The 23278-nt window shown below is 42.3% G+C and overlaps 1 protein-coding gene across 14 annotated transcripts in view; it reads left to right on the top strand.

Moving 5' to 3' along the window:
• The window catches only part of LRRFIP2 (LRR binding FLII interacting protein 2), a 360344-nt gene that overhangs the window by 311224 nt on the left and 25842 nt on the right, over window positions 1-23278 (top strand). For all 14 annotated transcript variants that reach the window (XM_029589814.1, XM_029589817.1, XM_029589816.1 and 11 more), the window contains 2 exons: window positions 176-225; window positions 14710-14830. In XM_029589814.1, the coding sequence (XP_029445674.1) occupies window positions 176-225; window positions 14710-14830 (171 nt within the window). The remainder of the gene's footprint in view (window positions 1-175; window positions 226-14709; window positions 14831-23278) is intronic.

Raw genomic sequence — 23278 nt, forward strand, 5'->3', positions numbered from 1 at the left:
CTTTTAAAAACGTTCAACTTTGATGCAGCAAAATTAGTAATCAGACTTAATTGATTTATGATAAATCTGTCAGTTTCTATTTTCCTCTCTATAAGCTCGTGAGTGCAGGAATAACATAAGGAATTTTCATTAAATCAACCAGATTTCTGATTGAGATCCTCGTTCCTCATTTTAGATGTCAGGCTACGAAAACTGGCTGAAGAAAAGGATGAATTAATCTCACAGGTAAGCGTTAGTATTATATATCACCAAGTGTAACATTCTAGATAATGTCAATTCTACACACCATGCATTTCTTATGAAAAAATTGCCAACTCTGCTCTCCCTTCCTCCATCCTCCCACCCACACATCTGTCTCTATGCCAATTTTGATTCACCTACCTCTAGGTGTTTCCAGATTATAAGGGATGAGAGGGTCACAGACACACAAACTACAGCACATATATATCCAGTACAATCTGATAAGCCTTTTTTTCTTAGGAAATTGAGGCTAGCTAGAGCTTAAAATATTGCTTGCTATTGATTGAGGCACAGATATATTTTTAGATTGTCTTTCTCCGTCGACTAGTAAGTATGAATTAGCCAGAAAGCTTGGGTAATGCCATCCAGTGGTGCCAACACAGACCCAGCTGTCAGAGTCTGATGGCCGGTAGGGCACAGTAAATATCATTCCTGGAAAATAGAGGCCCTAGGAAAGGTGCCAGCGGGTATGAGCCCAAAGTTTCGGCATGAGAATGAGCAGTGGGAACCGCTCTTTGACTAGGAGTGAGGCATTGTTAGACACCTGGTGCAGGAAATTGAGAGAGGAATCTTCCCCCTTTTATTCTTGCAAACATGGGAAAGCCTTCACACCTCCCTCCCATGGCATATATTCCCGAATTCATTTCTAATCATGGGTTGATTGTGGTGCAGAAACCTGGGACACTAAATCAGGTGTCAAGAAGAGCATCTAAATGACAGAAGGGACCCACTTCATGGCTGTCCCCTTCATAACCAAAGAAAAAATAAGACCCGATCTGTGCAGGGCTTCCTTGGAGCAGGCCTCCTCTTGAAGCCAAGGTGGGAGATATCTTATAGGCCCCATCATCCATGGTGCAGAAGATACTCATGGCACCAAACCAGGGTATCATCTGTCACTATCGCAGAACTCACATTCTAAGGAGCAGTTAACACTTAGCATTACAAAGGCACGGTCGATTGTAGCAGAGCACTTTAGTACATAAATGCAAGAGTCCTGTTGCTGGTGCTATGGTGCAGAAAGAAGTGCTGCAGGCACTGTCCATGGGCCAAGGTGCCATTTGATGGGAGTTTTGGTGCAGCTGGCATGGAATGCCTCAAAACTAGCTGCTGCCATGGTATCAAATTACTCCTAGGCTTTACCGCTAGCTGTTAGTGAGAATGAGTTGATTAGGGTTTCTGAAGAGGATCCAACTCTTTGGCAAATGGTCCCTCAGCCAGTGGGAACCCAACTATCACATCTAGTGAAAAATGTATTTGCTGCTTAAGCCTTGTAGAGGGAGATTAAAACATCTTCTGTCCAAGATAAAGGACATTTCCCTACTGGGACCACCCAAAGCCCCACACCAGTGCATATCTTTCTTGAAGAGTTTTCAGCTTTGGGAGTAAGTCCTCACCATGAGATAATCATTTCTCCTCCAGGGGAGTCCCTTCATGAAGCAAAAGAGGAAGAAGTGGGATGAGTTAATTCTGACTTCCTACTGGATGTTTCCCTATCAGACTAGCAGAGATATCCTCAGTCACCCTCATCATCTGAATCATGGCTCATTGTTCCCCTATGGTTAGAGGAAAAGATCTTCAGAATTCCATGAGATCTCCTGCTGCATTTGCCTTAGCATACCTCTCCACCAGATCTCTGCTACTCCACGTTTTTTGGATAAAGTGGCAAAGATGTTGTCTGTCAGAAAGGAAGAGGGCCTGAGAACAGATGTCTTAGTGCAGCTTCAATTTCTTCAACCTCAAGTGGAGTCTGCTGCTATCCCAGCTCTTAAACTCTTCAAGGACCTGCAGATGAGGATGTGACACTCCAATATTATGCTTTTTGATGATCTGGAAGTTAGACTTTAAGTATAGGGTCCAGGCCTCACCAGAGTTTAGGGTGGTGGAGTTAGTGTTGAAATGTGCTAAAGTGCATACATGATCACTCTAACGCACCATCTGGGAAGGATCTAAAAGCAATGGATGTGTTTGGGGGGGGCGCAGAGAAGATCTTCCAGGGATCGTTGCTAAGTATCTGGATTGCAGCTGATCTCTAGATGGTGCAGTATTTCCACGAATGCATGCAAAAAGCCAAAGCTGTCTGACAGAATTGTCAGATCTACAGCAGGCCCACTTCCATCAAGCAGTAGAGAATATAGAAGAATATGTTAAGTATCTCATTTGCTCCATATACAAAGCTTTTTATTCTGCAGCCAGGATGTGTAGGCCACTTGCATAGAAGCCTGAGGACTTGTGTGATGGCAAGTGAGTGGCCTTTGAGATGATGTGCATGATTGTCTCACAGATGTACCCTGTACAGGGGACAGCTCGTTTGGCGACATAGCTGATGGCTATGATTAAGATCTTCAATTCACCTTAGTCATTATTGGTCGCAACAGGGGATCAACAGCTCCCTACAAGTGTCCATCCATCCGAAGATGTCCCTTTGGCTCTTCTCAGCATCATCGAGCTCTTCCCGCTCTTCAGCAACAGCAGCTACCTGCTAGAGGTAAACACAGGAAAAAGTTTCAGCCAAAGGCTCAGCAGCAGATGCAGTCTATGCCTGGGTCCATTTTTTGATGAATTTGAGACCTGTCTTCAGTGAGGGGAAGGCAGGTCTCAAATTACTAGAAGTGGAGTCACTCCTTCAGCAGAAGGTGATCATGCCTGTCTCTTCTCAGTAGTATGGCCATGATTTCTATTTCTGGTATTTCCTAATCCCCTTGATGTCATGGGGATTGAGGCCTATACTGGGCTTGTAGAGAGTGAATAAGTTGTTTGTTCAGGAGAGGTTCAAGATCAGCTTCCTACAGATGACTCTTTCATTCAATCGAGAGATTGGATATGGGCTCTAGATCTGAAGAAGGCTTATACACACGTTTCCTTTTATCACACTCATTGGAAGTTCCTCAGGTTGTGGTGCAGAAAATGCACTACTGAAACACAAAGTACTACCCATTGGCCTCTTGACAGCCCTGAAGTGTTCACAGAATACCTTGTGATAGTGGCTGGATAGCTTTATCTGCAGTGAGTCTGCATTTTCCCATACCTGGACTATTGGCTCGTGATGGATCCATCTTTATCGGGAATTCTGGAGTTTCTCAGTAAGACCATATGGGTTTTCTGATTAGCTTTGCCAAGTCAAATCTGGTTTTGTCTCAAAGAATTCAGTTCGTAGGAACTTCAATAGATTGTCTTCAAGAAAAAACATTTCTCCCCGTCAAAAAGGTTATCTCCTGTAATAGGACCAAGCATCAGCAAGGTCAATCCTGGTCCTTTTCAGACACATTTTTCCTGTGGTTCCGCTGACTTGTTTGTATATGTGGGATCTTCAGTGAGGCTTTCGAAGTCAATGGGATCAGCTCAATCACCTATTATCCCACCAAATCTCTGTAACCCCTGGGATGAGAGCATCCTTGCAGTGAGTGATGGATGAATCTGAAAGTTCTAAAGGTGGGTCTTGCCACGTATTCCACTGCATCAAGTGACTCTTGTCTTGTAACCTTTTTGACAGGATTTCTCAGCCAATGGGTTGGGGGGGGGGGGTGCATACTGGTATGTTATATACCCAGAGATTATGGTCCCCAATGAAGAGTTACCTACAAATGAACCACCTGGAGCTCAAAGCCATCTACTGTGATGTAAAGGCTTTCAGCTTCTTTCAGGAAAGAGAATCTTGATTTAGATTGACAACCAAGTCTCAGTGTTCTACGTAAACAAGCATGGAAGAATAGGTGCAGTATGTCCCAAATTTGTTAGGTCAAGAGCCAATTTCTCTGAACCAAACTAAAATGGAAGAACAGAAAGTACTTAGATTTTTCATATGTGCCTTAAGACTTGGAAAATGCAGACATTACATGAAAACAAGATAATAAACTTTTGGACAAGGTCCCAAATTATTTATATCCAGCCCTGTCTGAAACAAAGAACTTGACACAGATGGGATATTGCATATCTTTAAGCATTCCTAAGCCCATGCTGTAAACATATGCAAAGATGAACTCCTCACTTATCCCAAAAAAAAAGAGAATCGTCCAGTCTATACCTGTTCATTTACTATAAAATAAGTAAAATCCAGGAACAAAGGAAAGCCATTATTGGCATAGCTGCCATAGACACTTAAGAGCCAGCACCAGTAGAGCTGAAAATTTTGATAGGCTGCACCTTTGCTCCTGTGACCAACCTGCATCCCTGCCTGTGTTTGAAGACATGTTAACCGATCCCTGCATTGAGGCAACAAGCATTCCTGCCCAGTACTAAGGTTCTTTGCTGATGGAGAGGAAGAGACTGATGAGCTTCGGTCATTGATTGTTTAGCAATGTGGTGAGGAAACAAACTTTAACTCCTAATTATGATGATCAGAGAATTGATGCAAAATAATCTGGAATGGGTTAGCCTGCAGTATTTGTGAATTTAACAAATCTGTGCATACTTTTGGCTCTTGTGCCTATTTATATAATGTAAGAAAGTGTCTGTTTTGAATCACTAAAGACATTTCTATATATTTCTGTAACAGTAAGATTGCTATGAGCGATTATTAATTGGAAAGAGTGATTCAGAATTTTTTTTTTTTTTAAATAAATAGTAAGGTGCCAGGATGTATGAGGACTGCACTTAACATGGCACTGGGCTTCTGCATCCCAGCTCTTTCCCACCTAGGAAAGCAAGATGGAGGAACCCCCCTCCCCCCACCCCACCTGCACTCAGAAGGGGAAAGATCAGGTTCTCAGTGTGGAGCAGGCCACCCATTCACTAATGGGACTATAGCCAAGCTTAAGTGAGGCAACAGTTTTCCAGAAAACACTTTCAAAAACTTAGAGGTAATGACCCTATGGTTAAGGCAATACCCTAGAAAGGGAGAGGCAAAGAAGATTTTAGCTGGCTTTAAGTATGGTTTTATAATTCCTTACCCAGGGGTCTATTAGTAACAGCCTTCATAGGAATGCCCTGTCAGCTATATTATAATCAGATATTGTGCAACAAAAAGTTGACTCCACAGTCAAAGGCAACATGGCTGGATCATTTAATGAAGACTTTTTCCTGAGATATTGTCACCACTATGGCAGTCATTCCCAAGAAGGAGGCTGGCAAGTTCAGGGTGATCCAAAACTTGTGCTATCCATGTAGGGCATCAGTTAAAGATTTTTTTTGCCAGTTGAGTAAATGCTCTGTGATGTGCATGTCCTTTGATAGCGTGGTAACATTGGTATGTGAATGTAGCCATAGGGTCCTCATGGCTGAAGCAGACACAAAAGTCTGCTTTTGGGTTTTTGCCAGTGCAACCTTGGTTTCCCACTACTAGATTTCGAACTTAAGGCCATTTTTTTTCAATAAGTGTATGCCAAATGGGCTGTTCAATTTTTTGTGCCTACTTTGAATTGTTCAGCTCTTTCGTTCGGAGTAACAGCTCAGAGTATGGATGTTAACACATTGTTCATTACCTTGATGACTTTTTGTTTCTGGAGTTGGGTTATTCTGACACTTGCAGCCAGTTATCAAACAGCTATAAATCTGTATTCAGCAAATTTGGTAGTACTTTGTCACAGCAAACCCCCCCCCCCCCCCCACACACACACACACATTAATCACCTTCTTAGGTATTATGCTGGATTCACTGGCAGTGGTTTCAAGACTGCTCAAGGACAAGCTCCTGAAGCTGCAGGAGTGAATCAGATATACAAAGCTTGCCAAAATAATCACCCTTTTAAGATTACAATCCCTTAGGTAATTTGAACTTTGCATAGTGGTCTCAATGGGCTATATATTCTTACACAGGCTCTCTGATTTGCTAGCAAGGGGTCAGTTGATCACACCACGTCATTAAGGTGACTGAGATAATGAAAGATGACTTAGATTTATGGAAGGTCTTTTTAACTATTCTCCAATGCATTGGGAGGATGAGGATTTAGCATGTTTTGCAAAAAATCCTGATGTGCTGTACTTTGGTCACAGTCATAGGTAGAGACAGGAATCCCAAGAGACATCTAAGTTCTGAAGCTGATTCCAATTGTGGAAGCTCTTACAGTTTAGGATGAGCAGCTGGCAAACAGGAAGGTTATATTTTGGAGTGATAACATGGCTTTAGTACAGGTAATCAATAAGCCAACTACCAAGTGTGACAGATTATACAACTGTTAGAATTGATATGTGCTTGCAACATATGACTGTTTTGGCAAAATATGTCCTTGGGATTAGAAATAACATTGCAGATCACTTTCTTGTGCTGTGACATTTATTTCAATAGCTTGCTCCAGATATATATGAGTCTGGCAGCATGGGACCTCCTAAGATGCTCAATAGCACCAGCAACCTGGGCAGCATACAGATAGGGTAATGGCCAGATGAAGGGTTTCCTACAAGACATTGGGTGGGTTGATATCCCAGTAGACTTAATGGTAAAATACATTACATGGACTAAGGAGAGAGGCTTAATCTGGAGCATGCTAGCCAGCCACCTGGCAGGAATGTCTTTTTTTCCCAAAATTCAAGGTTGGAATGACCCCAGTCAAAGTTTCTTAATAAGAAAACTATGGCAGAATGGGCAAAAGGGACTGGGATAAATTAAGAATAGTAAAGTTGTGGCACATACTTCCAGCAGTCTGAGTCTCTTTGAGCGTAACCTATTCAAAGTAGCATTTTCACTAGCTTTGTTTTGGCACTATGAGGATAGGGAAGCTGGTGGCAAGTGGGAAAAAGGGACTAGGGAGACAATGGGGTTTTAGTAAGCAACGTGGATTTAGAAGAGGACTAGATATGGATTCTCATTCACAAATCAAAAATGGAAAATGGATCAGTTGGACAAAGGAGCTACTCTAGTGTTAAAGTGGATCAGGTGGGTAATTTCATGCCCGGCTCAAAACATAAAGTAATTAACGGAGGAATCACTTTCTTGTACGTAGCAACCTGATCCCACTCTCACAGAATGATTGGTCAGGTTAAGTAAAGAGGTTTCATGATTCAGGACTCTCTCATTTAAGGGTGGCCACCAGTGCAGCAAGGCAGGAATGCTGTTAGACATGGTCCAAAGAATAGGGCACTATAAATCTGCTGCAAGTGACTCTAAAGTGTCGCTATTGTTTAAACAGTAAACTGTTTAAATTTCAATCATTTAACTGATTAATTGTGTAAACAATATTTACATCCTTACAATAAATGTCTTTGTTGCAGAATTCTTGATTTACTTTTGCTAACAGAAGCTCTAAATGTATTCTTGGGGGACAAATAGACTTAAACTACACAAGTAGATGACATCAGATGCTGCTAATGCAGAACATTTCCTAGAGAGCTCTGGAACAGCCTAAAAGGCTTTTTCTGACATGCATGCATTGGTCTTCCCATTCAACTGCTGTGATGCGGGGCCTCCTCCATCCTTTTGTGTTCGAGTAATACCGGCCATGTGTTTTCCTCTGAGCGAAAAGGCTTGTCTTCATAATTAAGAACATAAGAAAATGCCATACTGGGTCAGACCAAGGGTCCATCAAGCCCAGCATCCTGTTTCCAACAGTGGCCAATCCAGGCCATAAGAACCTGGCAAGTACCCAAAAACTAAGTCTATTCCATGTAACCATTGCTAATGGCAGTGGCTATTCTCTAAGTGAACTTAATAGCAGGTAATGGACTTCTCCTCCAAGAACTTATCCAATCCTTTTTTAAACACAGCTATACTATCTGCACTAACCACATTCTCTGGCAACAAATTCCAGAGTTTAATTGTGCGTTGAGTAAAAAAGAACTTTCTCCGATTAGTTTTAAATGTGCCCCATGCTAACTTCATGGAGTGCCCCCTAGTCTTTCTACTATCCGAAAGAGTAAATAACCGATTCACATCTACCCGTTCTAGACCTCTCATGATTTTAAACACCTCTATCATATCCCCCCTCAGTCGTCTCTTCTCCAAGCTGAAAAGTCCTAACCTCTTTAGTCTTTCCTCATAGGGGAGTTGTTCCATTCCCCTTATCATTTTGGTAGCCCTTCTCTGTACCTTCTCTATCGCAATTATATCTTTTTTGAGATGCGGCGACCAGAATTGTACACAGTATTCAAGGTGCGGTCTCACCATGGAGCGACACAGAGGCATTATGACATTTTCCGTTTTATTCATCATTCCTTTTCTAATAATTCCCAACATTCTGTTTGCTTTTTTGACTGCCGCAGCACACTGCACCGACGATTTCAATGTGTTATCCACTATGACACCTAGATCTCTTTCTTGGGTTGTAGCACCTAATATGGAACCCAACATTGTGTAATTATAGCAGGGGTTATTTTTCCCTATATGCATCACCTTGCACTTATCCACATTAAATTTCATCTGCTATTTGGATGCCCAATTTTCCAGTCTCACAAGGTCTTCCTGCAATTTATCACAATCTGCTTGTGATTTAACTACTCTGAACAATTTTGTGTCATCTGCAAATTTGATTATCTCACTCGTCGTATTTCTTTCCAGATCATTTATAAATGTATTGAACAGTGAGGGTCCCAATACAGATCCCTGAGGCACTCCACTGTCCACTCCCTTCCACTGAGAAAATTGCCCAATGAAGCCTACTCTCTGTTTCCTGTCTTTTAGCCAGTTTGCAATCCACGAAAGGACATAGCCACCTATCCCATGACTTTTTACTTTTCCTAGAAGCCTCTCATGAGGAACTTTGTCAAACGCCTTCTGAAAATTCAAGTATACTATATCTACCGGTTCACCTTTATCCACATGTTTATTAACTCCTTCAAAAAAGTGAAGCAGATTTGTGAGGCAAGACTTGCCCTGGGTAAAGCCATGCTGACTTTGTTCCATTAAACCATGTCTTTCTATATGTTCTGTGATTTTGATGTTTAGAACACTTTCCACTATTTTTCCTGGCACTGTTCCTCAGTTGCTTCCGTTTATTTTTTGGATTCTCTTAATATTTTTAATAGGTTTTCAGAACTTTTCTCTAGTCAGTGAGGCTTGCTATGGCAACCTCATTCAGCCCTTTTTCAACACAATTTTATCTTTTGCTGCATTTTTCTCACAATGTCTGAGAAGGCTAGCAGCTTCAAGAATTACCCATGCTGCAATCTGAAGATGTCCATATCTGACCATTATGCGATTTGTATACACTGTCTGGTTATATCTGCTCTAAGATTTCACCCAGGACCATCAAACTCTGAAGATTGTGTCTTCGTACAAATTTGGCAAATCTAAATCCAGGCCCACTTCATCGATACCAAAGGCATTGGTGTTGAAGGATCCAGGAGTCACATCTGCATATGGCACCAGGCTGAGCATAATTCTTCAGAGTAGGGATCTAAGAAAAGGACCAAGAGGAGGGAACTTTCCCACCTGATGCATGAAGAGTTCCTCAGAATTGAGTTTAAGGTTGAAGATACATGGAACCAAAGCAATGGCATCAATCTCCATCAATGCACAATCCCAAGGAAAAGGAAAAGTATTCAGATGCTGGCACTAAGTTCCTCAGCACTAACTATCATGCTGATTAAACAGGTACTCGGGTGTTTTGCATTGGCACCAAATGGCATGGCACAGTACTGACACCAGTTTCTCTAAACCAAGATTTTACATCAATGCTGTCCATGCTGAGCAGGAAGCATAAAGCATCAGAGAAGCTGCCTCAATTGTACTATACTGTGTGGTCCAAAGAGCCATTAGGTATGTCTCTTGAGACTCTGATTTTCTGAGTCTGAGTAGTCCTGCAGCATTGCTTACAAGTCTGAGGATTCTGGTTCTGAAAGAAAATATTTACCAGATCTCTCATCAGATCCCTATCCTCCTCATGTGAGGAATAGATCTTCTTCTGATCTATTCTTCTAAATTTCCGTTCAGAGAATGGCTGATAAAGGTACTACCTAGAGAAGCTAAATACAATTAAAAACAAAAGGGAAAAATAAAAAATACTTGCAATAAACAGGCACTGTTAAAAACCTATATGAAGGAAGTTGTGGGTATCAGCAAGATAGGATATTTGAAAGCTACAGTATGACCACTAAGGATCAAAAATGAGCTCCCAGTCTTCTCTATCATGCACCTGTAAAATCAGCTATGACACTGTACACTTTTTGTCAATATTTTTCAGTTGCAAATTCAGTAGACGCAATGCTATCCCAAAATAGTCACAAAGTTGCAGTGTAGTGAACTTGGCTTCATATCAAGGCAATCCCATCATTAACTTCATGTAACAAATCCCAGACCCCAACATCAGCTGATGTCCCAGATTGACTCTCCCTGATGCAGGATCTAACACTTAACTGGACAAAACATTTGCTTTCAGGTCCAATGATCTCATCAAATAGAAGATCTAAATCCAGTCTGTAAAAATGCTGACATAAAGATCCAAAGATGGTGGACTTGATGTCAGATCCTTTCCAAAACTGAAAGCAAGATGATCTTTATTGTTCACCCAGCCAAAATCATGGTTATTCAAAATCAAGTAATAAACATCACATCTCCAGATAAGTTATCCATATCTCAACAGCCATTATAAAGATGTAAAAATACTGAAAAATCTTGTTGCGAATTCAGACTGCTAGGAGCTAAGAAAATCACCTCCTCACTAATTCTTGTATGCATCTTCAATGATGTAAAAACAGAGATCTTGACAACGTCATTAACTGTGTGACACCAGAGTGTGTTTTAAGCAACTATGATGTTTTATAATCCGTGTGTCAACAGACACACGGATTTTGTTTTCAACATAGAAGTTGCCACATGGGCACTTGATAGCATAGATTACACCAGATATTTGACGTGTTACTATAATGAATTTTGAGGCAAAACCAATGGGTAAAACTGTCAATGTCTATATCCATGGATACTGACAAACAGTCTGTGACCTAACTTTTCATTTCAATTGAGAGGAACTTGTCTGGAAAAATCTGAATAAACCAAGATGTCACTTAAATTCGAACCATGTATAAAAGCAAAATATGGAAAATCTTGAAAAATTGAATGCCAATTCTCACAAATGGAGAAGCACACTGCTTGTAGTAACAGGGAAAAAGGTAAAACATAGATCAGGTATGAGGCTTGAGATTGAACTGCAAAAATGTCCATTCTCTATGGCAAAAGCTAGCTCTAAAGTAAGCCTTACAAACATGAGTATGGCTATTCCTATGATTAAAAAAAAAATCAGTGAGTAATCTGGCCTGTATTTTAAAGTCAGCTAAGGTAGAACCTATCTGACAAAGTTGTAAAAATTGACAGGCAGGCTTGATTTCAAAGCTGTAGAATGTGCAGTATCGTAGCACACAAAAACTGTTACTGTCCATCCGTTTATGGTACACTGGTCTCAAAATGTCAGTCAGATTTCCTGATAGATCTAAAATAAAATTGGAGTATCATTTAAAGTTGCAGTAAACTTCAAATTAGGATCAATATGATTCAACTACAGCAAAAACTGGTCAAACTGTATCCTGGTGCCTTTCCATAGCAAGAACAAATCAGTATTGTTTCCATAAAATAAGATTTTGTGTAAAAGGGTGATGATCCTGCCATGAAGATTCGATGAAACCCATATAGAGCTTGGCCAGATCTAGTGCCATTGTTGCACCCATCACAGTCCCGTGGATTTGCTGATGAAACTAGCGATCAAATGTTAAAATAAATAAAACCTGTAAAAGCCAATTCCACCATCCTGACCAGAAAAGTAGAGACATGAAGTTTTTTCTTGTTCTAAATAACATAACTGTATACCTCTTAGAAATATTTGATAGGCATTCAATAAATATTGTAAATAACTTCCAGAGATGGAGGTTTGGGAATATTTGTATATAGTGCCTCAATATCCAATGTACCCAAAACAAAATCTGAAGTGTCCAGATGAAACGAGTCCAGCAGAGAAATCTTATGTTGTGAATAAAAATGAATGAATATTTTACTTATTTTGGATTAGAACTATTTTTTTTTTTTTGAGAGACCATGCCCACCTGATATATTAATGATGATCTTGTTGGTTTGGATTTTTCTACCATTTTATCTATTTTGAAATGACCTTAAGAGCTGCATATCTGGTAGGAAAAGACAGACAGGCTTAGGCCAATTCTAGTACTCCACGAATGATCCTTGGATCACAAAGTAGCAGACAAGATATTGCTTGAATGGTGAATACCTGAGAGAGATTTATTCATAACCTTACTGAAGATGACTGTCCTTATCGTCTTCTCCAGGAGAGGATCAGAAGACAGACTAGTATCAGATGCCTTCTTCCTTCACTGGGGATAAGTCTTCTATATGTGTATGCTTGGACATTGAATTGAAAGGATCTTGATAAAATTCAGAAGAAATTAAGGAACCCTAGTACTCATAACTCCTTGCCTTAGGCAAATTTGGTTTCCTCTTCTTTGGGAGTTGCCCATTTTGATTGCTTTTCTGATATATAATTCTCCAATGCAGAATCCAGGAACATTTTTTTCATTTCAACTTCAGTATCTGGCCATCAGACCTGGATATTGCAACTGGTGGAGAAGGAGCACTTTATTTTATTTATTTAAGCATTTTATATACCGTCGTTCTAAAAGTAGATCACAACAGTTTACAAGATCCACATACATATTCATGGTCAGCGATCATTCTGTGTGGTAGCATTCACCTTCTAGTTTGACACTGCATTGTATACGTGTTCTTGTTCATAATCATAAGTATTTTAGGATTTTTACACAATCTACCATATATTCTAGTTCATATTTGTGCATTTTCTATTCTAGTTAATACTTGTGCATTTTGATGGTTGACCAAACGGGAATACAGGAACTAATCCTACTAACAATGTATGTTGCATCATTCATTACTTATTGCTTGTTCTACTAGTATTAATTTGTCACATCATTCTTTGCTGCCTGCCCACTCTAACATTTTCTGGTACTGATGTAGTTATCAGATTATTGCTTTCTTACGTTAAGTCGTATGCTTTATTTTTTTTGAAGAATCATGTTTTCAGTTTATGCTTGAAACTCTGTCTGTCTGTCTGTTTGACGTATTGACTCTGGAAGGGATTTCCACCACTTACAGCCTGCTGTGGAAAACATTCGGTCTCTTATTTGCATTAGGTCTGTTTTCTGAGTTGAGGGTACCATAAGCAGTCCTTTGTTTTGTGATCTTAGGTCTCTCTGTGATGTGCAGTTTTAAATTGTCATTCCTAATAAACTTGGGTTGGATTGTAGAGGAAGCCAGTGCTGCTGTCCCAGCAGAGCCTGGAATAAGTGGTTAAGGGGGCAGGGGTGGATATGGGCTAGGGTGGTGATTTTCCTAGTTCCTAGCAGTCTGAAGTCACAACATGATTTTTCAATATGAGGGAATATGAGAGACTTAAGGTGTTGGCAAGTCAGGTGGGAGGATGGGATTCCTGATGTCGGGATGAACAGTGTGTTTGTATAAGTATATTGGAGTTATGTTGGAACAGTCAGGGGAGGGCAGTATCAGTAAGCGCAATGTCATTTTTAGGGGCTTTCCCACTTTTAAAAATAAAGGGGTTTTACACACCAAAAAAATCTCTTGACTGATGGTTGACAGGCATTGTTATATCCTTTCTTTTGGAAGGCAGTTCTTAGCTAGAGATTCCCCTTGTGTGGCTAATTAATCTTGCTTGTCTTCAAAGAAAATGGCAACTTAACTGAAATGAGTTTTCTTCTTAGACAGTAGGATAATGAGCTATACATACCCACCCTTCTCTCCTTTTGGAATTGGTTTGTTTTAAGCTACATATGACTGAGGAGGGAGAGAAGGCCATGTGACATTAACTGGGAAAGAAGTCCTGTGCATGCCAGGAAATGTCTAAGCTTTTCCAGAGCTCTCAAATTGTCTCTCATCAGATGAGGTTACCCACTTGTATGGCAGAATATTCTGCTTTCCACAGAGAAACACTGTTACAGGTAAGCAACACCAATATAGCTATCTTTTATGCAATTCCTTAAAAACAATGGGAATAATTGCTTCATAATAACGAGACTACCCTGACTGACTTTGTCTACTGATCAGCTTTGTGTTCACTGAGTATAATATATTGTGTATTGTATCTTTTTTTTCTATATTAAAACTTCCATGGTAATCTTCATTGTAGCACATGATTGTATGAAGCTGTGGAATTTGTTGCCAAAGGATGTTGTCAAGGTATCTAGCGTAGCTGTGTTTAAAAGGGAGTTTTGGACAAGTTCCTGGAGGAAGTCCATAAATCAATATTAGCTCAGTAGATTTGGGAAAGCCACCACTTATCCCTGGAAGTGAGCAACAAGAAATGGGTCTGCTCTTTGGGAATCTGCCAGGATCTTGTGACCTGGATTGGCGACTGAGACAGGATCCTGGGCTCAATGAACTTTGGTCTCAACCAGCATGACATTTATGTTCTTAATATATCACTGCTTGCTTGGTGGTTAAGTTTATGCAAGAGTACACTGAACATAAATATAAACCTTGTGTGTTAGACATCAGAAACTATAGCAAGGGAAAACTAGATCATGGCTAGCTTTCAGAATCTGACTTTGTCATTGCCTCATTTTTTTCAGATTAGAAAACTGAAGTTACAGTTGGATGAAGAGCGACAGAAGAACTCTCAGCATGAAAACACAGTCTCAGATGCATCTGGATTAGAGAATGGTTCTGACCTGCAGTTAATCGAAATGCAAAGTATGTATACCTTATGCCACTAGTAACTTCTGTTGAAATTACAAAATGTGGAGAATCCCAAAAGTGTTCGTAGTTGAAAATATTATTTATTTATTTTTGAGGGTGCATGCCTTTTCTATTTCAGAGCAGAGTTTCTAACTAAAATAAAAACAAACTCCAGAGTGTTTATAAAACCTCCTCGAAGACTTTATTCAAAGCAATCTCAGAAAGGCATAATGCATCACTGTTTTCATTCAAACGTGTTTTTCATGTCTGACTGTTTAATGTAGGCTACTTTTGAGGTGAGTGTGTTTACAAATTTGTAACCAATATGGAATGATTATATCTAAAGCTGCTCTCAAGCTACCCAGCTGACTCAAAAAAAAAAAAAAAAAAAAAAAAAAAAAAAAAAGGCCATATTTGGAGCATGCCTCCTTATCCAAGAAAAGGCAAAATGTTGCATAAATCTTTAGAACTGTCCTTTGAAAGGATCAAAAATCCAAGCCATTCCATATGAAAGCTTCAGGCAATAGCCATATCTTTAAACATCAATCAATCCCCTGCCATGGTCTGTGTTTCACCCTAAGGCTGTGACAGTAAGAACAAGGCAGACATCACTGGCATAAAGGTAAATCTGAAAAATACAATGAAAAAGTACTTTTCAAGTTTTTTGATTGGCTAAACTGTGATCCTAATCTACATTTTTACTTTTGTTTACATTACACACAGGTATCTTTTTTTGATATGTTTATTTTCGTGCAGAATGGCTCCTTCACCTCATCTGTCTTTAGGAAGCCCACTGATAGCAACACGCTATTGTGGGATGGGAGGAGTCATCCCTGTTCCCTCTAGGATAATATCCTGGTTGGGTAATTCTTTAGATATTGTTGCTTGTGCTCTTCCAGGGCTGACTTTATCAGTCAAGCGAAATTTGAGTTGTCTAGATCCCTTGTGCGTGATTAAGAATGTGTTTATATATTAACTGAGATTTGTTGTTCATACCTGCTCCTGCCGCCATCTCTGATAAGATCACTTGTATGTTGTTCTCTGGAAGAGTAAATCAAGTATGTACTGCTATTAGACATTACGGGCCATTCTCTCTCCACACTCTATATTTCATAAATCACCCCACTTTGCTTTTCAACACGACAAAAATCTGAGGCCTTTGTCTCATCTGACTTGTTACAATCCCATGTCTAAGGTTTTTTTAGGTTACCATCGTGCAGCCACTACAACACTTGTCCAGTCTCCCTCTAATATAGGGCAATTAGAGTCAGCCCTATATTAGAGGGCTGACTCTAATTGCCTGGAATGGTGTATGCTATTTTGTGTCCGTGCCCCTTAATATTTGTTGAGAAGACTATTTGCATATTGAAAACAAGAATTTTTAAACAGTCTTGCATACATCAGTTGAAACATAAAACCCTGTTAGTTTCACATTGGTTAGAAATGAACCATGATATCTTGGATTTAAGAGTAATGTACTGGAGACTGAAACACCATTCACAGTGTGGTAAATTTTCAGTTTTTCTAATACATGAGCAATGTTGGATCTATAAGTTACAGTGCCTGTCTCCGAATAATTTGAATCAGGAGATTGAATGGGCTGTTTTCCTTTGACTACTTTTCCTTTGACTACTCTTCCTTTTTATCATTTATACGTACTTTTTTCACATACACAGTTAAATTGCCTGTTTCTGCCTTGTTTTTGGTTGTTTTAGATGATATAGCTCATTCACATTGATTTTTGATGACTTTTTGTGATTGCTATTTTCAGTCACATGACTTCATGACTACACTCCTAGGTAATTTTTTCTGTGAGTGTTTTAATTGACAAATCTTAAATGCATAACTTTATACATCACTTAAATCCTCCCCTGCCAATTGGTTGCTTTTCTTTAGTTCAAAATGTTTTATTAGGTAGCACAAAAAAAACTGAACATGACCTGGGGTGCAATTATTTTAAATTTCTCATATCTCCATCACCCCCTTTTCCTCCCCACCCCGAGTCCTTAAGCAGATGTGGTGCTGTATCCGCATTCAGCATAAAAGCCATATATGTAGACCTACAGGTCAGTCATTCAGGATCAAACTCCTGGAATGCTGTGGCAGTGTTTGGAGGTAGAAGTCCCAAATTGACAAAATACATTGTCTATGTTGGGGTGAGATACGTGACGCCACATTGTCCATCTGCATCATATGGTGTAGATGATTACGCCATACCCAGAAGGAAGGAGCACCTTTCCCTTTCCAAAATAAGAGAATCACTTTTTTCCCCACAGCACGCAATTTCTTTAAAAACAAACTAGGTCCAGAGCCCTGAATCAACAATGGGGTAATGCAGTCAAATAACAATACCTTCAGAGAGAGGGGAGCTTGAACACCTAGGAGGTCTCCAACATAGTGCACAATTCACCCCCAGAACCGCTTAACAGAAAGGCATGCCCAAAAGGAATGGGATAAAGTACCAATTGCTGTACGACAACGCTCGCACATGGCTGAAGACGTTAACGGAAAATGATTTGCAACTTGGGGAGACAAAGGCTCTCCAAAGGAATTTGTACTGCATTTCCTTATAATACATATTAATGGAAATTGCTGAAATATGTTTAAAACAGGAATGAAGAACAGATGAGGTAATCGTCCTTGTTCCATCTCTCAACTAAGGTGGAACACGTATCTATCTTGGCAAGCTTATGTAAACCCTTGTAGTAGGTGGACAAAGATATGGGGTGCGACTTTTCAAAAGAAAGAGGGCGTCTAAAGAGTGAAAGACTGCGGGCTGCCTGGAGGTCACTGGTAGGTTATGAACATAGTGTTGTATTTGTAAATATGCAAAGAAATGTACATCACTCAGCCCATACAAACCTTTCAGACCTTGAAGTGAGAATTCAACCCTCATCATCGAAAAGATGACCCAGCTGAGTAATTCCCCTAGACACCCACAGGTGAAAACCAGCAGATCGAGAGCCAGGGGTCAACTCAAGGTTACCTTGAATAGGGAGCAAATAGGAACAGACCTTTGGCAACCCCAGCTTCTTAGTTGAGTGAGTCCAAGCCTGCCTAATAGGTAATATCGGAAGTCGTGCTGTAGAGGGGCCTGCAATGTCTTTTCAGCCAAAATATTAACAAAGTGTGTGCTGCCCAAGAGCCATTCCTGGACAATACGTAGGTTAGCCGCTAAATTCTAATTCACAAGGTTGAGGACTCCCAATCCTCCTGAGCCCCATCGTACTTTCAACCAAACTAGAGGAATGTGTGACCTTTTGCCCAGCCAGATAAAAAAGCATAGGGCCCTATCAAGACGTAAGAGGTCCTAATTTTTAAAATTGAGCAGCAAATTCTGAAAAATCATTTTAAATAAATGAATTCACCCCCTAAAGAAAGCGGCAAGCCCTGCCATGCTTGCATCTTATCCTGGGAGAATTTTAACAGACCAGGTATATTGAGACAGTAGATTGTGATGAGATCAGTGGATAGAGTCCCCAGCCCATTGTAGTGGAAAGGGTTCCCCCCATCGCTTTTTGAGGGCCTCTGGGAAGGCCAAAGCCTCTGATTTATCCTGATTCAGGCGTAAACCCGAGAAGACTCCAAAAGTTAAAAAAAAAAAAAAAAAAAAAAGGATAGCGAAGAATTCAAAGACCATTTGGGGTCTGTAAGAAAGACTGATATCATCAGCAAATGCTGTGTATTTGAATAACTTGGATTCTCCTAGGACAGTGATGGCTAACCTATGACACGCCGAGCCGTTTTGGCTGACACGCGCAGCGTTTCGAGGACTATCAGGAATTTATTTATTTTTTTATCGGCTGCGCCGAGCCTTTTCTTTTTCAGCTGCGCCGAGCCTTTAAATGTGTTTTTTAGTTTCCCCCTACCCTCCACCAATGCCCCCGGGCGCAGGGAGGCTCATGCGTCGCAGCGATGAGGCTCAAGACAACGCGCTGATGCTCCTCCTTCCTGCCTGTATGGCCCCGGAAGTAAACGTTGCCGGAGCCGCGTGGGCAGGAAGGAGGAAGCGAATCAGCGTGTGCAGAAGAGGAGGAGCCGCCGCGGGTCGCTGCGAATCCCAAGTCGCAGCGGCCCAAGAAGAGGAAGAGGCCCGGTAGCAGGGCTGCCGTGGCCCGAGAAGATCAGGGCCGCTGCAGAGCCCATCCTGCGGCGACCCGCGAAGAGGAGGCCCAGAGGTGAGAGAGAGGCTGAGGGCCCGTAGAGTGCGTGTATGAGGTGAGTTGAGAGAGAGGACCTGAATGGTTGCAGAGACAGCATGTGAGAGCCTCTGTGTGTGTGTGTGTGTGTGAGAGAGAGAGCATGTGCCAGTGAGAGCCTGTGTATATGAATGATTGTATGAGAGAGAGCATGTGCCAGTGAGAGCCTGTGTGTATGAATGATTGTATGAGAGAGAGCATGTGCCAGTGAGAGCCTGTGTGTATGAATGATTGTATGAGAGAGCATGTGCCAGTGAGAGCCTGTGTGTATGAATGATTGTATGAGAGAGAGCATGTGCCAGTGAGAGCCTGTGTATATGAATGATTGTATGAGAGAGAGCATGTGCCAGTGAGAGCCTGTGTATATGAATGATTGTATGAGAGAGCATGTGCCAGTGAGAGCCTGTGTGTATGAATGATTGTATGAGAGAGCATGTGCCAGTGAGAGCCTGTGTGTATGAATGATTGTATGAGAGAGCATGTGCCAGTGAGAGCCTGTGTGTATGAATGATTGTATGAGAGAGAGCATGTGCCAGTGAGAGCCTGTGTATATGAATGATTGTATGAGAGAGAGCATGTGCCAGTGAGAGCCTGTGTATATGAATGATTGTATGAGAGAGAGCATGTGCCAGTGAGAGCCTGTGTGTATGAATGATTGTATGAGAGAGAGCATGTGCCAGTGAGAGCCTGTGTGTATGAATGATTGTATGAGAGAGCATGTGCAAGTGAGAACCTGTGTGTATGAATGATTGTATGAGAGAGAGCATGTGCCAGTGAGAGCCTGTGTATATGAATGATTGTATGAGAGAGAGCATGTGCCAGTGAGAGCCTGTGTGTGTGAGAAAGAGAAATGCATGTGAGAATGAGAACCTGACTGTGTGTTTGAGGGAAGAAGATGGAGAAAAAAGAAACAGAAAAAAAGACAATATAAAAGGAATTGGCAAAAAAATAAGAAAGGGAAGGTGAAAAAAAAGCCTGTGACCAACCAATTAGAAAACTAAGATCAGACAGCAAAGGCAAAAAAAAAAAAAAAATGTACTTTTTAGTGATTGGCACATGTACTCTTTGGGAATGTGCAAGAATAGCACTTTCTCAACGGATCTCACAATGTACGAGATCAGCATGGAGAAAGTGGAAGCCCACGGGGCCTGCACAGAGGAGGCAGCAGAATGGACTTCAGTGTCAGTAGCAGCAATCGGCACCTCCGCAATAGCCACGCGGCATCAGTGACAGTGGCAGCAGAGGAATGAGAGAGGTTCTGAGGTTGCTGGCAAAAGAAAGAGAGGGGGGGTCTACCTTTAGTGTGCGAATGTGTATGAATGGGACTCTGCCTGGGGGTGTATGTGTGTGAATGCATGGGTGCCTGCCTGGGGGTCTGTGTGTGTGAGAATGAATGTGTGCATGCCTGGGAGATGGGGAGGGAGTGTTGTGAACATGAATGGGAGCCAATAAAAGAAACCGACTGACAGATGAAGTTTGTAACGCTTGCTTGGACTTGAAGTGTACGAAATACCAACCTTCAATTGAAGATTTAGCCAATGAAATTCAGCAACAAAAAAGTCACTAAGCAGGTAAGGTAAAGAATTATTTGTTTTTGCTTTATTAATAAATACAGTATATATATTAAAATTATAACTTTGTTGATTAGAGCTACAAATATCACAAAATTATGGATTTTTCTAGAAGTGACACACCACCCGAGTTATGCTTGGTTTTTTTATGAATTTTGACACACTGAGCTCAAAAGGTTGGCCATCACTGTCCTAGGACAAGCAGGATGGTAGTCCTCGCATATGGGTGACATCATCAGATGGAGCCCTGTCACAGAATACTTTTGTCAAAGTTTCTAGAACTTTGACTGGCACACTGAGCATGCCCAGCATGCCACTAACCCTGTGACCGCATGGGATCCCCCTTCAGTCTCTCTTTTTTTTTTTTTTTTTTTCCCCCGAACAGCAAGTTGCCTTGCGGTTTAGGAGCTCTGTGAGAAATTTCCTCACGGAAAAATCTGAAGTCTATCTTACTAATTTCACCCTCACCGGGGTCCCCCATCGAGCTCTGTTCCCTACGATGCTCGGTGTTTTTCCCGCGATTTGCGGTCACTTCCTGGTGGCATACCTCTTGGTACCCAATGATCACAGACTGCGTGCCACTTTTCTTCGGCATGGCGACCGGGTTTAGAAAATGCCCCGAGTGTCCGAGGACGATGTCCATAATGGGACCCGCACAATGTTTGTTTTGTGCCTAGGGCCTTCTCACGATGTCGGTCACTGCCCGATTTGTGCACAAATGACCCCCAAAAGCCGGCACGCTTGACTGGAGAAGATGGAGCATCTGTTTGCTTCAAAACGCTCTGCTCCATCGACACCAACACGAGTTGCGCCGACCGGAGAGGGTCCATCTATTTCGGAGACGCTCCGCCAGGAACACCGTGGAGCGGGTGACGTCCGTTACGACCCCCCTCGAAGACAGCGTCGTCATCCTCTGTGCCGGAGAAGGACCATACCGAGCACAGATGTGCATCCCTGCCCGGTGCTGGCACCGATACCGCAGCAGCATGGACTTCCACCGAGCTGCCTGCGAAGAGGGCCCGGGGAGAGGAGCCCCATCCTCCTCTGGATCCAGGACCCCGAGTCGTTCCCCCACCAATATCTGTGCCAGGTACTGAGCCTCCGCAGACTCCTGTGGAGCCTCCAGTAACGCCTAGCCTGCCTCCTACCCCTGGCGCAGTGTTGTCCACACCAGCCTTCAGGGAGGAATTGGACAGACTGGTCCAGCAGGCGGTGCTGAATGCCCTTTGAGGCTTCCAGTCGCCACTGGTGCTGCCCCCCATACCGGCACCAGAACCAGCGCCCTCAATGTTCTAACCACTCCTTGAATGCTTGGACACCCTTATCGGTGCCCTACTGACTCAACCCATGCCACCAGACATCCTGGCACCGAGTCAACCATCAAGGCCTCCACAGATTCCGATTTCCATCCTGGGATCCTCTGAGGAGGAAGAGGCGACATACAGCCCGATCCCTACATGGGACCCTCTGATGCCAGAACCCATTCCAGGACCATCGGGGGTTGTCAGTGCCTAAGCGCATCTCATCTACCTCGATGCCAGAGCCCTCGATGCCTGGTGCCTTCCCACCCTATTGGCTTTGGCACCCTTCCTCCCTCAGGAAGCCCAGCGGGAGAAGGAGAAACTCCTTATGATCCATGGGAGGATGCATCCTCGGACCATTCCTCACAAGCTTCCGCTGAATTGCTCTGAGCCTTCACCCCCGGAAGAAAGGTGGTGTTCTCCTCTGGAAGACCTCTCCTTTGCCAGTTTTGTCAAGGAGATGTCTGAAACTATCCCATTTCCACTGGTAATAGAGGAAGACGCTCACCACAAGATGTTGGAGGTCTTAAAGTTCGTAGATGCTCCAAAGGAGGTAATGGAAATACCAGTGCACGAAGTTTTTCTTGACCTCTTGCATCGCCTGTGGGACCATCCAGGTACGGTACCTCCAGCTAACAGAAAGACGGATGCTTCATACCTGGTCCTACAAGCCCCAGGATTTCAGCCCAAAAGAAGGCTAAAAGATCCCATCCACATTCCTCTGCTCCTCCTGGAAAGGAACAGAAGGCATTGGATGCATTGGGGCGCAGGGTTTTTCAAGGGTCCATGTTAATAATGCGAATAGCAACATACCAATTATATATGACCCAATATAATAGGAATCTCTGGAAACAAGTCCAAGAATTTGCAGAGACACTACCACAGCAGTATCAAGAGACCTTGTCCTCCATCCTGCAAAAAGGATTGGAGGCAGGTGAACATGAGGTTAGAGCTGCTTACGACTTTTTCGAAACAGCATCCAGAGTCTCAGCAGTGGGCATCAGTGCTAGATGCTGGACCTGGCTCAAGGCCTCGGACCTAAGCCCGGCGGTGCAGGACAAACTTGTAGATCTCCCCTGTACAGGAGAAAACCTATTCGGGGAGAAGATCCAAGATGCAGTGGCCCAGTTAAAGATCCATCATGAGACCCTGCGTCAACTATCAACTGTCACCTCAGATACACCCTCCATAGCCCCTAGGAACACCAGGAACCCATTCAACAGGCCACGCAGGTATTATCCTCCTACGTCCCATGCTCGACCAGCTCGGGCCCCTCAGAGGAAATGCACGCCAAACGAGGACTCCTAGAGCGTAACCAGCTCCACAAGCTGGTCCTGTGACTGGATTTTGACTCCTTTCCAGAGAGCAGCAGCCCCCCCCCCTCCCCCGGAT

This window comes from Rhinatrema bivittatum, chromosome 2, assembly GCF_901001135.1.
Source record: "Rhinatrema bivittatum chromosome 2, aRhiBiv1.1, whole genome shotgun sequence".
Lineage (NCBI taxonomy): Eukaryota > Metazoa > Chordata > Amphibia > Gymnophiona > Rhinatrematidae > Rhinatrema > Rhinatrema bivittatum.